The sequence below is a fragment of the Amphiura filiformis genome, chromosome 1 (assembly GCF_039555335.1).
Source record: "Amphiura filiformis chromosome 1, Afil_fr2py, whole genome shotgun sequence".
Classification (NCBI taxonomy): Eukaryota; Metazoa; Echinodermata; class Ophiuroidea; order Amphilepidida; family Amphiuridae; genus Amphiura; species Amphiura filiformis.
In genome coordinates, this window is record NC_092628.1 from 5,335,087 (window position 1) to 5,352,690 (window position 17,604).

Here is a 17,604-nt window from a genome sequence, read left to right on the forward strand (position 1 = left end):
TTGTAAATACAGAAATAAACCAATACCGGGAAATCATGAAACTGCAATCAATCTAACAGCTGAAAATAGAGTGAGACAGTGCAAAGTCACCTGAGAAATTATGTGGGATGTGTGTCTTGTATTTATAGTGATTGGGTACTTTTTAATTACTATAATAAAGATAAATAATTGCTCATGGCAAGAAAGAATACAACTTTTAAGTGGTGTATCACTTATCTGGAATGAGTCTAAGATGAGCTATTCAGTTGAAATCCATTCACCCTCTATGGAAGACATGAGCTTGATCTTCCACACCAGGAGTGTAGACTTCAAATGGAGTCACCCATTCACGTAACCCCATTTGATACTCACACTCCCTATGTAGGAAGTTAAGGTCATGTCTGTCCACAGGGGGTGTATGGATTTCAACTGGAATTCTTGGACCCAGCAAATTGAACAAGTTAGGAAAAAATCTCTTAAAGGTATGTTTATGTTAAAGAAATGTAAATCTAACTTTATTTCGAAAGATATTTTGAATATGGTATATAAAACAATCATACTTCCTCACCTAGAATATTGTAATGCAGTTTGGGAAAATTGTGGTATGACTGTTGTAAATAGATTGCAAATAATCCAAAATAGAGCTGCTCGCATTATCTGTTGAGCCCCCTGGGATACCTCCAGTGCAGTTGTTCTTGATCAGCTTAATTGGAAGCCACTTCCGTATAGGCATCAATATATTTATAACATCTCAATTTGGATTTTCAAAATTTTAAACAACCTTGCACCTCCTTACCTTCTTACTGTTTCAACTTTTTCAAATAAAAAATACAATTTTCAGCAAAGTATTAATAACATCTTTATTCCACAACCTCGTACTGACTTTAAAAAACGAAGCTTATCCTACAGAGGTGCAATCATTTGGAATAACCTTGATAACAATGTCAGAAATTCTCCAAATTTAAATATTTTCAAAAATAAGCTGAAGGAGGTTTTGTTAGTTTAAATTTATATATTATAAATTTAGTTTCCTCTCAATCTGTTTGTTTATGTTATGTCAATAATGAACTCCTCACATTTGTATTTTGTACTTAAATAAGTTTCTGTAAAAATGTGTATATTTTATGCATGTATTGTTTTATGTCCACGGCCCCAAGGAAGAACAACCTTTAGGCCCGGTGGGTTCAGTCTTTACTGACAATGTGTACGCATGATGGTTCCAATTAGGGGTACTTTTCAAGAAATGTCCGCTGAATTTTTGAGGACAAAATTGTTCGCGATTGTCCAAATTAGGGGTGTTTTGGGGCAAAATTGTCCTTGAAATGGAAAATAGGGTATATTTCTAGGACTTTTGTCCGTGTTTTACCACAACAGTTTTTGTTATTGTCCTCATTTCCCCGTGAAATAGGGGGGAAATTCAAAAGCGTCCTTGAAATGGTAAAAATAGGGAAATTTATTTCGAAAAATGTCCTCGATTCCTCGTAATAAGGGGGGGAAATGAAAAGTGCGTCCTCAAAATGATAAAAATCGAGGATGTATTTGGGGGCAAATCTTCCTTTATATAACGCAAAAACTAGGCGGTAAAATTGCTGCAAATGTCCTCGATTCCCCGTGAAATAGGGGTCATTTTCAAATCCTGGAACGGTCATACGTCCTACCTTTAAATACAAACTGAACCCACTGGGCCTTTAGGTTGATTTGGGCACTCCGTGGTTAAATAAAGTTGAATCTGAATCTGAATCTCATTGAGTGACATGCTCAGATTTGAAAATAGTGATAACATCATAGAAGAAGAGCTATTGTTCAGTGTTACCGTATGTCATATTCTACCTATTTCATATCAAAAAGCAAAATGGATCTTTCTTAAAATTACAATTTTGTATGAGAAAAATTATGTGCACAATTACTATATCCAGTTTGCTCAAGGATAGGCCTATACTTTTAACAAATATTTTCTTTATTTCAAGTATTCATACACACTCCCAAAGTCATGCAAGGAACGGAAGCTTTCGTAAATGTATAACCCACTAAAATATTGAGCTGTTCAATTTAAATATTCATATCTCATCAATAAACATCAGATTGTATCACCTCAATGAAGTGAAATCTATGTATTTTGTGTTATTTTTACTTAACTGTCGATTTACTCAATGAAGAAAACACACTGTTTTATGTCCTCGCAATCTTTGCTACTGATAGGCTCCTTAAAATAGACAAGGCGGTTCTCGAACCACGAGTCTCGCCTGCTTTCGCGATTACTTTTGGTAGAGGTAAATGAATGTGGTGGTTATCAGCTGGGCACGATTATCTGGCTGATGGTGACCGTACCCATCAAGTTTCATGCCCATGCAACAGGTTTTACTAATTTGACCTCAGATGACCCCTGGTGGCCTCAAAATGACCTTCCAAAAATTGGGCTTTAAATGTTGACTGTACCCACCAGGTTTCATGCCCGTACAACAGTTTTTTCTAATTTGACCTCAGACGACCCCTGGTGACCTCGAAATGACCTTCCAAAAATTTGGCTTTAAATGTTGACTGTACCCACCAAGATTCATGCCCGACCAACAGTTTTTACTAATTTGACCTCAGATGACCCCTGGTGACCTCGAAATGACCTTCCAAAAATTGGGCTTTAAATGTTGACTGTACCCACCAAGTTTCATGCCTGTACAACAGTTTGTACTAAATTTGACCTCAGATGACCCCTGGTGACCTTGAAATGACCTTCCAAAAATTTGGCTTTAAATGTTGACTGTACCCACCAAGTTTCATGCCCGTACAACAGTTTTTACTAATTTGACCTCAGATGACCCCTGGTGACCTTGAAATGACCTTCCAAAAATTTGGGTTTAAATGTTGACTGTACCCACCAAGTTTCATGCCCATACGACAGTTTTACTAATTTGACCTCAGATGACCCCTGGTGACCTTGAAATGACCTTCCAAAAATTTGGCTTTAAATGTTGACTGTACCAACCAAGTTTCATGCCCATACGACAGTTTTTATTAATTTGACCTCAGATGACCCCTACATGACCTCAGTGACCTTGACGCACTAACCAATACAAACCGGTTCTGTCTCGGGTCAAGATGCACCCACCCACCACCAAGTTTGAGGAACGTGCGACTCATAGTCTCCGAGAAAATAGGCGGAAGGCAAACTTTAACCAAAACTTTAACCAAATTTGTCACATACACACCCCCACACATACACCCCTACACACATACACACATACATACGGAAAAGTGATTATATAGTCTCCTGCCTTATCAGGCGAGACAAAAATGCATTTTCAAAATATGCAATTCTACTTCTCAGCAACCCTGGATGCACATATTATTACATAGTGTAATCTTTTTGTTATGTAACAAAGAGAGTTGCCGCCAAAGAACTATTAATATTTCAGCGTAGAAACATCACAGGCGAAACAATATTGATTTCTGAAGCCCCCTGTTTTCTGCTTCTACTTGTTCAAAATCACATTTGCAGCTGTATATTATGATCACAATCAAACAAAACAAGACTTGAGAACATATGCCCGGCAACTCTCCCCCCCCCCATACAGAAGCATGAAACATGCCTGACCTGTGAACAAATAAACACATTATGTTATAGAAATAAATCTGTATCAAAAGACACTCTTTTCGAACGAATAACTTTTTTAAAAAATTCTTGACAAAACCATGAGGAAAGGGCGATTACCCAAGCTAGGTAAACATTCTCAGCCCCCAGGTTTGCTACAATAAATAAATGAATATTTATATACTTCTGAAATCTACATTCCACAATCTGTAGGAAAAAGTTTGGATTTTGATGAAAACACACTAGGAACTTGTAATGCTGCCCTTAGGACATAGGGAGAGAAAACATTCTTAGACATGAAAATGAACATTACGTACATTTTCTATAATTCACAATGCTATACTAACTAACTCATGAAGCATGATGACAGTGCATGACGTAAAATGTTATTTGTATTCCAGTTTTGTAACTTGACAGTGCTTCCCATTTTTGTCCTCTTGACATATTTGTTCTTAGAATAATACAGCTTTATGGTACAAATCTTAAATGTGTACAAAATGTTCTTGTTGCTACAGGCAGTATATTTTCTTCACATATGGAAAATAAATTTGCCTAAAAAAATCACCGTATGCTCATTTAGTGCTGACGTGTAGTACATAGAAGCAAAACAGATGATACGATGAGGACATATGGTGTGCAGTAATAGAGCAGCTGTCTTGCAATTCTCGTATCTCGTATAAGTATGACTATTAATAATGGTGAAATCGAGTCACGTTTCACCAATTATGGGTGACTTTGAATTGTTTTCAATCTATTGATACATTAATTTGTCTGAGAATCAATAGATATGATTACATGAATGGTAAAAATGGCTTGCAGTAAATGTCATCTAGGATGGAGGAAACCTGACTGCATACAAATTGAGCTATAAAACTAAACCTAATGGTTGAGTTGTTTTTATAGTATTTTCTAAAATGTTAGTTTATTTTTTGTCAAATCTATTCCTACTCATTGTGGTTGATCATATCCCCAATAATCTTTTTTCGTTATTTCTTTCTTTACCAGTGAAGTAACAAACCTTTCAAGACAAGGGGCACACAAGATTTAACAAATTGTAGAGGCGCAAAGACCAATCAATGATTCAGGGGGTCACATGTCCTTAGCCACCCCCCCCCCCAAAAGAACACATAAAACATCAAATAACAAAATACAGCACACCAACAGTATTAAATTAACCCCAAACACAAATCAAATAAAAAAGAAATCATTGCAGTTCTTTTAACTAAAATGCAAGATATATGTGAAAGTAAAACTAATTAATTCATCTATTCTATTCTTTCCAAATAAGCTTCTGAAATAAACCACAATCTATTAAGGGATCTGGAATGAGCGTTTTGAGCATTTTGACAGTATTTTTTGCGGGACATGTAACATGAGAACACATCAGACATATCGAATTGCATTCTGAATACGAAGAATGTCTTTCTGATATCAAATAATTTTATGACAAATTATTAAAATTTGATATTTTTCACATTTTTGATATATCAGTCCTCGAAGTAAATTTTATAAATCTAATGATATACTGTTAAATATCAAAAATATCAATTTTTAATCATATGCCATAAAATGCCAAAAAAATCAAAATTATTTGATATCAGAATGACATTCTTCGTATTCAGAATGCAATTCAGTATGTCTGATGTGCTCTAATGTCCCACAATAAATACTGTCAAAACATTCATACCCCATCCTCTCTCATATATTAAAATCAGATGGAAAAAATCACAACTGTTTACTTGAATCAAACACACACACCCCTACACACAAAACAAAATACCAGCCTATCGCATAAATGCAGTTACACCACATCACTATTTGATGATTATTGGGAAAAATATTGACTGACTAGATGAAATCTGTGCAAGCAAGATAGATTTAATGACATCACCACCTGTTAGCAAGTACCAGTTGTATGTATACATACGGGTTGATAATGCAAACTCTATCAAAATGATTCCAACCGGGAGATGTGACATTTTCAAGAAAAAAAGTTAAAAATATAAAATTGCTACTAATAGAAAGAGACATGTGAACTATATTGATGTGATAATCTGAAGCCATTGGTTGTTGCATCTGGGAGCTATTCTCATTCAAATGAAGAGCGATATAATCATACTTTTACTCACACAACACAAGTTAAATAGCTTCATAATTGCTAAAATATATATTGCATAGGTGCTCAATCAATATCTCATTTCCTTTAAAAGTATGTATTTTCTAAAAGGGATGTGCTATCTTGATGACCTAAAATTCTTGGAGACAAACTACAATTATAATTTCAAATAGTAAAAAAATTTGAGCCAATACTGTTACATTAAGGCAAAAAACAAATGTTTGTACGTTTGTCCTCCACCGCCGCCTGCTCCTCAGATTAAAGCCGCACTAATATTTTTTGTTGAAAAAAAAATGAATAGCCCTAAATAAAAAATATATAAAATTTCAGATTTGAAGTATCTCTGAACCTAGCTAGAGCTAAATGCTAGGATCGTTCATGGTTGAAAATAAAAAGCCCCCCCCCCAATAAAAAAACATTTTATGTCTTCCATATGCAAAGTTAAAATTTGTGTTCATGTCATAGTCATATTATTATTAATGACTTCAAAATACATTGGATTTATATCCATTTTGAAATCATTAAGGGCTGGGGTATGAACGTTTGGACGGTATTTATTTTGGGACATTAGTGCACATCAAACATATCGAATTGCATTCTGAATACGAAGAATGTCATTCTGATATCAAATAATTTTTGATTTTAGAAATTCGCAATTTAATACACATTTTATGGCAAATCATTAAAAATTGATATTTTTGATATTTAACAGTACTTGCAGTGAACTTTATAAATCTGATGATTTATACTTAAAGTGTATGTAGGTGGGATGAAAAGCGACGATCAATTGAAAATTTTGACCTTTCGTATTGAAGATATGGATTTTTTTCTCAAAACACAAAAAAAAAAATTAGGTCTTTTTGGGGAAAAATCCATATCTTCAATATGAAAGGTCAAAATTTTCAATTGACCGTCGGCTTTTCCTCCCTGCTACATACACTTTAAGAATATATCATTAGATTTATATAATTCACTTCGAGGATTGTTATATATCAAAAATTTGAAAAATATCAAATTTTTATAATTTGTCATAAAATTTGTATTATATTGTAATTTTCAAAAAATGAAAATTATTTGATATCAGAAACACATGCTTCGTATTCAGAATGCAATTCGATAGGTCTGAGGTGCTCTCATGTCGCACAAAAAATACTGTCGAAATGCAATAAACGCTCATTTTAGATCCCTTAAAAGACTATGATCACACATGAACACAAATTATAACTTTGCATAAGAAACAAAATGGTGTTTTTTTTTATAAGTCACCATGAATGATTGTAGCATTTAGCTCTAGCTAGGTCCAGGAATATGCCAAATCGGGAAAAAAAAACAATAAAAAATAAATTGCCTGCCCGCATCTTTTCTTTCAAAGCTGTGGAGGACAAACAAGCTATTTTTTTGGCCTAACATAGTGGAAAAAAAAATTCTGCAAAAATGGCAAGCTGTCGGTTCCAATCATTTTGATACAGTTTGCATGCATGTCAGCATTATCAGATCAAATAATCAATGACAACCTTTACATATGATATTAAAAACCAGTTTTGCTAGGAGCTGACCCCCGCTCCCTCCCTCCCTCTCTCTAATGAAGCCAGGAGTGATTATTTTATTATTACAGATGATGGCCAGTATAGTCCCACCCCGCTTTTGGGTGAACATTTTTCAAAATTGGGGGTGGGACTATACTCAATTTCAAAAAAAAAAAATTTGAATGCATTTTGAAATCATTAATAGAGTATGACATGAATACAAAGTATCAATTTTCATATTAAAAATACAAAACATCTTGAATTTTTTTTTTTTTTTTTTTTTAGGTCAACGATGAATGATCCTAGTATTTAGGTCTAGGTCTTGGGACACTCCAAAGTTGTTTTTTTTTAATTTCTGAAATTTTTCAAAAATTTGGGGGGTGGGACTTTACTCGAAGGTGGGACTATACTCAAGCGTCAGTACGGTATTATTACTTCTAATCTTTATTCAGGGTAGGCCCGATTCAGCTAACCGCTGGTCTTACCTGGGGCCCTATATACAAATTTAAAACAACATATGATAAAATATTTATATCAGAAGGACATTCTTCGTATTCAGAATGCAATTCGATATGTCTGATGTGCTCTAATGTCCCACAATAAATACTGTCCAAACGTTCATACCCCACCCCTTAAGTGTATGTAGCTGGGATGAAAAACCGACCATCAATTGAAAATTTTGACCTTTCATATTGAAGATATAGATTTTTTCCCCAAAAATCTGAAAACAATTACGTCTTTTTGGTAAAAAAATCTATATCTTCAATACAAAAGGTCACAATTTTCATATGATGGACAGCTTTTCATCCCAGCTATATACACTTTCAATACATATCAAGTAACAGATTCATAAAGTTTACTTTGACGACTGATAAATGTCAAAAATATCATTTTTTAATAATTTGCTATAAAATTTGCATTATATCATGGATTTCAAGGACATTCCTTGTATTCAGAAAGCAATTTGGTGTGTGTGATGTGTTCTCAGGGTCCACAAAAATACTGTGCAAACGTTACTATCCGCGCTCTTAAATGAATCAAATCAGACAATTATCACACGTACACACCAAACTAAATACCAGCATATTGCATAAATGTGGTAATGACACATCATCTCTTGATGATTATTGGAATAATATTGACTGGTTATGAAATCTGTGCAGATTTAATGACATCACCACCTGTTACCTACCAGTTTTACATAACATGCGGGTTGATATTATATGCATATTATCAGCATTAGAGAAATGATCTAAGACAACCTAGAAACATGATAAACAAGACCAGTTTTGACAGGAACTGACTCCCTCCCTGTCTGTAATAAAACCAGAAGTGGTTCTAAATATATATGCATGGGACAAATGTACATGTAATCAATATATTTAAACCCTCTGTATCTTAACAAAACTAGATTGGTTTATTAGTAAGGGGTCCATGGTGGCAAATTTAGAGGGGTCTGTTTGAGAATGATTCTTGGTCAATTTTGCGATGTTGCTCCAAATCTTTTATGTGTATACTTTCATAAAAGAGATCAAATTTCAAAATTGGTTAATTTTGCCCAAAATCCAAGATATTTTACTTGATCCTATCACATTCATTATAACATTGTAACTTAACACTACAACTTACATCTGTACATGGGCACACAGCACAGGCACGGATAGCACACTGACCGTCGTCAGGCCAAAATGGACATGCTTTGTTCAGGTTAACCTGTAAAAAAAGAAAAAAAAAGGCAAGGGTTAGTTAGTGTGGACAACATCCAAATTGTGAAATTGTGCTTTTGCTTGAATTATAAACACCTAACAGTGCCTCTGATCCAATGCCTATTATGCTATAAATAATGTTATCAAATTTGAATTTCAAATTCATATAGAAGAGCCATGGAAAGATTAAAGACACCATTCAATAGTGTATACTTAACTGTCATCATTCTAAAAAGAACTTCTTTGCCTGCAATATCCTGAATAGGTTATTAACCTGAACGACTAAAGTGGAGGCTGACGTCAACAAATGCTCACCTGAAGTTACAGGTCAAAATCTGTTGCCATTTGAAGCTTTAACTAGATAACCAAGATCACAGGCGAGTGGATAAATTTATTCAGGTTATAAGGATAGTTTACTCAGCACTTAACTCAATAACAAATAACAATCTGGAGGGCCTGGCTAGAGGGCCAGTGAAATCAACTGTTTTCATATTTTCTCTATTTATCAGTTTATAGGGCATTTGAAACTTGTCTAATTGTAAGTCACATCATGCTTCATGTGGCACCATATGGCAGAAGTACTTTGTGTGTACTAGCACTAGCCCGGTGCTCAGTCTCATACCAATGCTATGACATTCCAACTCCATCGGTCTCCCGCAAACTGCCATCACTACACAGCGCAAACACTCCACCCTTGCAATCGGGGCATCGCAATCAGAGAGAACAGAACTAGTTCTATGTGTGTACTTATTTACTTGCACTTTCTTGAGCATGCATAGTCTGCAGCTTCATTGTATAGATTCAGCTTCCCTTTTGCCTACAGTTTTCCGTCTCTTTGTCCCCCTTCTCCTCCCATTATATCACTGTCACATTTTTGTTTCCCCTTCCCCTATAAGTAATATCCTTGCAACATTTCATATTTCTTTTATGCACACCTGCAGATTCCATTTCTCCGTAAGTATTTCCTTAGAGTCAGTGCCACATTTTTTTCCGCTTTGAAATACAAACTCAACCATTTCAAACCTACAACATGTACAAAAATGTACCATACAATAAGAGGTCAATATGTTTTTAAACTGTAGAAGAGGAAAACACATTGATGGTTCAATTTTCTACCCAAGGATAAATATTTTTCTGGAAGTATCAACCAGAGAAAATATTCACTCATTAGTTTCCACCAGTATGTTTACTTCGTTTACTGTGATTGAAGTATCACTATTAAAATCCACACAGTGCTTTCTTTCAAATACTAAAAAAAAAAAATCATTACCACTTAAAAAGCATATCGAAACCTGACAGTGGGACAAGGTCTTTATACAATACAATACAAGCATTTATATAGCGCCCTCCAAGGACCACAGCGCTTTTCAAAAATAATACAAATCAATAACCAAGTGCCTGGAGATATAGGAATTCCTCAAGTCAATAGCGCTAAAGTCAATAGGACAATACAATAATTAACCAGGGATTTGTTATTTATTCTTCATCAAGCTAATGCACATCTGATTAATGGTTCCCTTTCGGATCAGTTAATTGTTCGTTTTCATCCCTTCATATACTATACTTTTAGTATACTTGATTTTTCATCATGTTGGTCTCCAAAGTGCATTGTTGATTCCATTAAACAAGATTGCATTGTTTGTCCTTTCACCCATGTTTATTTTGACCTATCAGAGATCTTGCAAACAAATAAAATTCCATAAACTAAAGAAATACTACCGACCAATCACAACAAGCAAAGGCCAATCTCATAGGGCCACTCATTCCATGAAGCATGCGCACAAAAAACGCCACACCCATTCTACACTTGTTACTGCATATTTTTTTTCAAAGCAGTCTGAATATTTTCCCTGTAAACGTATAGGCACCATATAGGAACCATATAGGCACCATAATACAGCTCCATAACAGCCACAAATCGTCGGCTGATTTTTGGTCATTTTTTTGAAAATTGGCACATATGTTTTTAATGATGTTCTCTTTCATTTTTTCTAAGTCTCATCAGTCATAATTAGCTAATTAATTAGTAATTAATTAATTAAATGTGGCGTATAGTTACAAAGTGACATTTTTTGTATTCCATAGTGGCGTATCGACCATACGCCACTTTTTATACACATTTTATAATTATGAAATATCGGCAAAAATGAAAAACATCGTATGTCATAGTGGCGTACACGTGTCGGACCTATACGCCACTATGGAATACTTAACGACTAAAAAGTAACGCCATAGGGATTACACGGCGACCGAGGTGGCGTCATGGTTAACGTAAGGTTAGGGTATTATGCTTTTGTTCGCTTTTCCATAGTGACGATAGTTTTATTGTCAGTTTGCCAGCAATAGTATGTATTTATTTCTTTTGAAAAATATATAACAATAAAATCTATTTAGTTTACTACAGAAATTTCACATCATTTACAAAATATAATGAATGTCTGATTTACACAACTCGATTTTAAATTGGCATTTCTTCAAACCCGATTTTCTCGAAAAATATACGCCACTATGGAATACGGACGACGAAATGTGCATGATTTGACACAGGCATTCAAACGATCAGCCCTCATGAATATGCAAGAATTCACAGCATACCAAGCATAGGGACTTTGGCTGTTTGAGAATTGTCTGTATCTCTTGATTAATTCATTCAACATTTTAAAACTTCAGTAAAAAGAATGTACAGATAAGGCCAAATTAAAAAGGTTTGTGTCTCAAAGCTCCAGCCAAGCACATTAGTTTATTCACCCGTATTAGTAAAAAAAATTCTTCTTTTTTTTCTCAGAAAAAGTGTAAAAAATACGATCAAAATGCTGTTTTGACAATTTTAGAACCCGGCTCTCAGATTACTTCACTTCAATACAACAGCAGCATCACTATATTGTTTGATACAACACTTCATACAGTAGAATAGGACTTTTTTTACATTTAAAATAATCTTTGGAAAAAAAAATGAAAATGCATTTTGCATTAGTTTTTCAGAGTTGTAGAGCTTTGCGAGTTTGCGACAAACCTTTTTTTTTCATTTGGCCTAACATACAGTATTTTTAATGCTCCTCGGAATCTATAGGCCCTATTGATAACTTATCAGTCAAGTTAGCTCAATCGATAAGGCGTTCGACTATGGTGCGGAAGGTTGCGGGTTTGAACCCTGGTGGTGCCTAGTACGCTCTTGTGGAAAAATAGAGTTAGCTTGAAATTCCTGGACAAGGAACTTACTGCTAATTTGTATCGTTGTAACCCATACGAAACTCGGTGAGCTGATCCTGGTTGCGATAGTTATTTGTGGAATGTCTAGGGTGTGCGCTCTTGAAGCAGCAAAGTCCCTGAATTGTTGTTTAATGGTTTATGGTATGATGTGGGGGCATAGTGGTCAGCGACAACCTGTAAAGTGTGCTGAGGCTTGTGGATCAATTTCTAGGCATTGTGCCTCTGCGTAGCACACTTTTTTAACTTCACATAAATAAAACTTACATTTATAAAGTGGCGAACAAAATGGACCAGATTGCCGGAACAACAACTAACCGCATGGTGAGTGTTGCTTAAACTGGGCTAGCTAATGGCATTTTTGCCACAAATTCATAAATTGGGTGAGTCCTGATAAACATGTTCTTGGGTGAGTCCTGATAAACATGAAAAAACTCGATCCAATGTATTAAAAGTGGTTATTATTAAGATTGGAGAAATCATTCATGCATTATTTGAAGTGTTATCACTGCATCTGCTATTGCACTCTCTCAATCTATTTTAATGTGAGACATATTCATTTATGGTTTAAAATGTTCAGAAAACTTCCTGTCATGTGATGACATTGAATTTCTCAACAGATCTCCCCTATCTAATACGCCATGATAAAACTTTTAGTCAGAACACACTATACACATGCCTATTGTGATGCTGATAGCTTTATAACCCATATCTTTACCAATTTATTATTTCATCCATATTTTGATTAGAATATAATAGTAACCTTAAAAAGATCGGCAGATTGTGGGTTTGAATCCCATGCCGGCACATTTCCTTTTTTTTTTTAATTTTTTTTTTTCAAATTGGGTTGTGTGCTGGTCAGGATATGTGTTTATTGGTTGTCTTGATTAATGGTAACACTTTTGGATTCTCTCTCTCTTACCTTAAAGAACCTGAAGTAGTCTTTAGACACCAGACTCTTAACTCGTGGGTAGATTTGGTGGTTGTTAAATTCAGACACAGATTCGACTTTACAGTTGCAATCATCTACTTCTCCTGAAAGCTGCAACAGAAAAAAATTGAAGAGAAAGAAGGAAACAAGTTTTGTTAAGTAAATTTGCATAACCCCAAAAGACTGTCCTGAATTCAGCAGTAAACCCTGCACAACACACTTCGATATCAAACATGCTCAACTATCATGACATAGTCCTATTATCTCAAAAGGTTTGTTTAAAATTCACAACATGATCCTATGCCTTGGGTACAAAAACTTATTCCCTTCAACTTGAGGTCAAACTCTGACTAATGGTTGTTAAATGGAGGTCATGAACTAGGTAGTTGGAAATGAGATCATTATTAAGGCACATAGTGACATGTTGAGGCTTTGATGCAAGAAATGCCTACCTGCAATAGCTGCCCTATAGACAATTTGACAATTTCTGCATTCTATATTGTATACATATCATACCTGGCAGCTATTGCAGATAGGACTTTCTTGCTCTAAGCCCCCAATGTGTAGATATTCAAAGGACATAGACTTATCCAGCCAGCAACTCTAGTGCAAATTGAAACGAAATGCTATACACATGTACCATCCTATTTCGATTTCAGCTGATCCCATGAGGCAATCAACATTCATAGAAATGTGCCAAACTGATACAAGTAGGATTATTATGCTGTTTGCCTTGTGCAGTTAAAGTCAATTTGTTTGACCAAATCCTATACCTTTGATTTGCTCCCTCATTTCTTCACTTTTTACTTGTCAATGAATTTTGCTTGCCTTTGATACATAAAATGTTTGATTTCAATTGAACATTCTCCGATACATGCTAGTGATTCCAGGAAGACTACACTTTAGAACATTGGGTAAAAAATGATGGTTGTTCATAATTATGGTACCTACCAGGCCCGTACGCAGGATATTTTTTGGGGGGGTGCTGATTTTGAAAAAGTGGACTTTTTTCCCAGGAGGGGGTGCGATTTTGTAAAAAGGGGCCTTTCTTCCCCAAATTTGGACTTTTTTTGACCAAAAAAGCGTAAAAAACCTGATTTTTTTGCTCGCTACACTCGCAAATTCTGCAATTTTGGGACTTTTTGTATACTTTTGCAAATTTGGAGAGGTGCGGTCGCACCCCCCCTGCGTACGGGCCTGGTACCTACAAAGGGCGTAGATCCCGGGGGGGATGGGAGGACAATATTTTGCCAGGGGGATGGTCAATACAATCACCCCCCATGTTGACGCCTGTATGTGGGTATCTGACCAAATTAACCTCATATTTGGCCATTTTAGCCCCCAAAGACCAATTTTTTTCGCCCTGTGCACGAATTTATTCCACTTCTGCACAATATTTCATCAGTTTAACTTCAAAATGGGAAAATTTTATAAACCTATCGTATTGCCAAAAGGTGCGGGATTCACTATATTTCAAGAAATATTTTCCAACCCCATCCCCCCCCCATGTCAAAAAGAAATCTATGCCACTGGTACCCACTACCCAGTGGTCGGGTAAAATGGCTCTTTTACCCACAGTTGGGTATAATGGGTAAAAATGGGATGACCTGCTAAATGATTGACAGCTTAATATAGCATGCCACATTTTATAAGTTCATATCTATATAAATCTTAGTATAAGAAATTGATTTTCTTTGGGAAGAATGAATTCTGCTTGAAAGAACGTCATTTTTTGAAGTGACCTGCCAAAAGCTGCCACATTTGTTTCCAAGACTGGAAAAGAGACTACACAAAACTGAAAACCAGTTTCCAGGGAAAGTGAATGGGATGTTCAAATGTGACAAAGTCCTACATGCGATCAATGAAATATTAGTGAGTAAAAACAAAATTTATTATTTGACCAGTGTTTGCCACTGAAAAAAAAACCTTTTTTTTAATACAGTAGAGCCTACTGTAATTAGCAAAATTGCTGCATAAGTCAAACAAGCCCCTCTTTCTAAGAGTTTTGTCATGAAAACAGAGCTCTTTATTTTTCAACCAAGATATCCCCTGTGAATTAGCCTAAGTGCAAAAGTTCATCATGGAGTATCTCCATGGAGACCTCATCAACGAATAGTCCCATCTGATGAATTTGACAGAATATGATGATGGACTTGGTGCACTTATGATGCATACAGAAAATCTTTGAAATCTGACCCCAGTATGGTACTTAATGATGCCAGCAGCATTTTTATGTCTCTAAGTGATTTTTTTCTTCTTTAATAGTGACTTAACCACCAATGCATTTTGTAAATTGAAGTGTGAGAAATGAATGAGTATGCAAACATGAGGAGTCACTGGTGATCACCACTAACAGAAATTGACTACCGAGTTATTTGAGATGTTTAAGGGAAAAGGCATAAGCTATCAGGTTAAAAAAATTGGCTGCTAGTACCTCATTTTGTAAATTCAACTCACTGGCACCCCGGGCTTGCACCGCAGCCCATAAGGCCCCTTTCCTTGGTAACAGGTATTGATAATGCAGACAATAAAAGTGTCCGTCTGAATATAGAGACAAGATTTTTTTTTAATCAGAAGCTTAAATCCGTTATTTTGACTTTGAAAGCTTATTTGCTCAGTAACCTTCTGTAAAATTTGCATCAGATTGGAATTATGTTATGAAAAAGGCTATCATTGACCATAATTTAACCCACTCTTACTCGGTGAGAAAATGTTAACATCAGTGTTTAATACAATGTATGACAAAATTATGTTAGGCATTTGAATATATACCTGTCAAGGGTGAAAATAAGAGAGCTTGAACCAGGGGCCACTATGGCAAAAAAGTAGCTCCTGGTTCACCAATATTTGGAGTGAACCAGAGCATAGACCAGAGTCCACTTCGGATGAAACGGACCATTTCCAATCACGAAGGGGCCAATAAGAATAAAGATGCACTGGATGTAAAAATAAGCACTAGTGGCATTGAATGTTAGATTTTTGGTTCAACATCTAGGGGGCCAGTTTTGTTAAAAAGTCTCCCCTGGTCAATTAAAATTGAGATGGAACCAGGGGCCATTTCAGAGTTTCAGGGGACCAAACGGCTCCTGTCTCCCACTTATTTTCACCTTTGCTGGCATATAATTTCAAATGTTTTTAAATTTACCATTTTGATGACAGTATAATTAGTACGTCAAACAATTCTATAAACGTTTTCATTGAAAAGGATCTTTAATGTTGCAAACAGAGAACATTTACCAACATTGATCAATCATGTTATGACAAAACAAAAAAATATGGGGAGGGGGCAATTAATGCAGTGGGAGCAGAGATGTAGTCCTGAACAGTAAGCTTCCCATAAAGTTTAAGTGCATGTAACCCAGAAAACACATTGTAAATGTTGTAGAGAAAGGATGTATGTTAGTATTGACTTTACAAATGCATGGATAACATAGAGATGTAGAACTGTAAGATTTGAAAATGAGGGAAGAGAGAGTGAAGGGGAGGTATAGGTGAAAGACAAGGGTATTTAATGTTTGAGAATGTTAAATGGCGGGATCGATATCAGAAGCAAGAGAGTGTGTGAGAAAAATTGATTTTACGATAAAAAGTGAGCGTGACAGAGAGAGAGAGAAATGGAGAGAGATACAGCAACAATCAAATAATCTTCATCCAAACAAACATAAAAGAAAGAGAAATTAAATGTATGGAAACGAATGTGAATTTGAAATAAGGTTATAGACAAAATCATCTATCTATGGACCAGTCAACCACTTTATTTGGTAGTACATTTTAGAAATCACTTTTGCTTTATTGGTGTAAAGATACTTTTTGTGTGCAGTAAAACCAATACCAATGCAAGTGATGATTTGATTGATATCAACAACTTATTCAGTACACATTTATAAACATAACAGACACTAGCAATAAACATTCATTCCATGAGGTTGAATTTTAAAAATCATAAAACAAAAAAATTGGTAATAATTATGATGAAAATCATTGATGAAGTTAATATTTTATACACAACATGAAGATATAGTGAGTTGTGCATATGTAGTGAAATGAACACAGTGGATTGAATACTCTTTGCACCTGCACCTTCATGTAGGATTTATAAGCATTGCCTAGCTCTGGGGCAAGTTCATGTATATTTGTCTGTTCCCATTCTTGTATGTAAAAAATGAGACTAACAGTACAACAAGACAACAGGGTGTCAAGCCTACTGATAAAATGGCAGCTCTATATAAAATCTTAGTCCCTATAAGAGTATCAACATTGTAATGAAGGTCATGGAAAGCGTATGAAAAATATAAATGTTCACATGTTAGCATCTATGCACGCTTCTCCGTGCAACTTGTTAAGGGCGTTAACGGCACAGAAATAACACACTTGTTATACCCGATGAGGAGTTTACATTTCTCTGCCCACTAACACCCTGTGAAACTGTGTGCACCATGGATATGTGGCTTCATAATGCTGCGGTTAGGGATGGGCTGTCAGAGGTCTAGGTAACTGTTTGTCTGGGGTTACAAGCATTCCAACCAAGCACCCACCCATCCAGAACATTGGCC

The 17,604-nt window shown here is 35.5% G+C and overlaps 1 protein-coding gene across 5 annotated transcripts in view; it reads right to left on the minus strand.

Moving 5' to 3' along the window:
* The window catches only part of LOC140150972 (ERO1-like protein alpha), a 74,564-nt gene that overhangs the window by 41,108 nt on the left and 15,852 nt on the right, over positions 1 to 17,604 (minus strand). For all 5 annotated transcript variants that reach the window (XR_011858998.1, XM_072175271.1, XM_072174522.1 and 2 more), the window contains exons 2-3: positions 13,043 to 13,162; positions 8,837 to 8,920 (exon numbers count right to left, since the gene is read on the minus strand). Coding sequence is in view for 4 of the 5 variants with exons in the window: in XM_072175271.1 (XP_072031372.1) it covers positions 8,837 to 8,920; positions 13,043 to 13,162 (204 nt within the window). In the remaining variant the exon portion in view is untranslated. The remainder of the gene's footprint in view (positions 1 to 8,836; positions 8,921 to 13,042; positions 13,163 to 17,604) is intronic.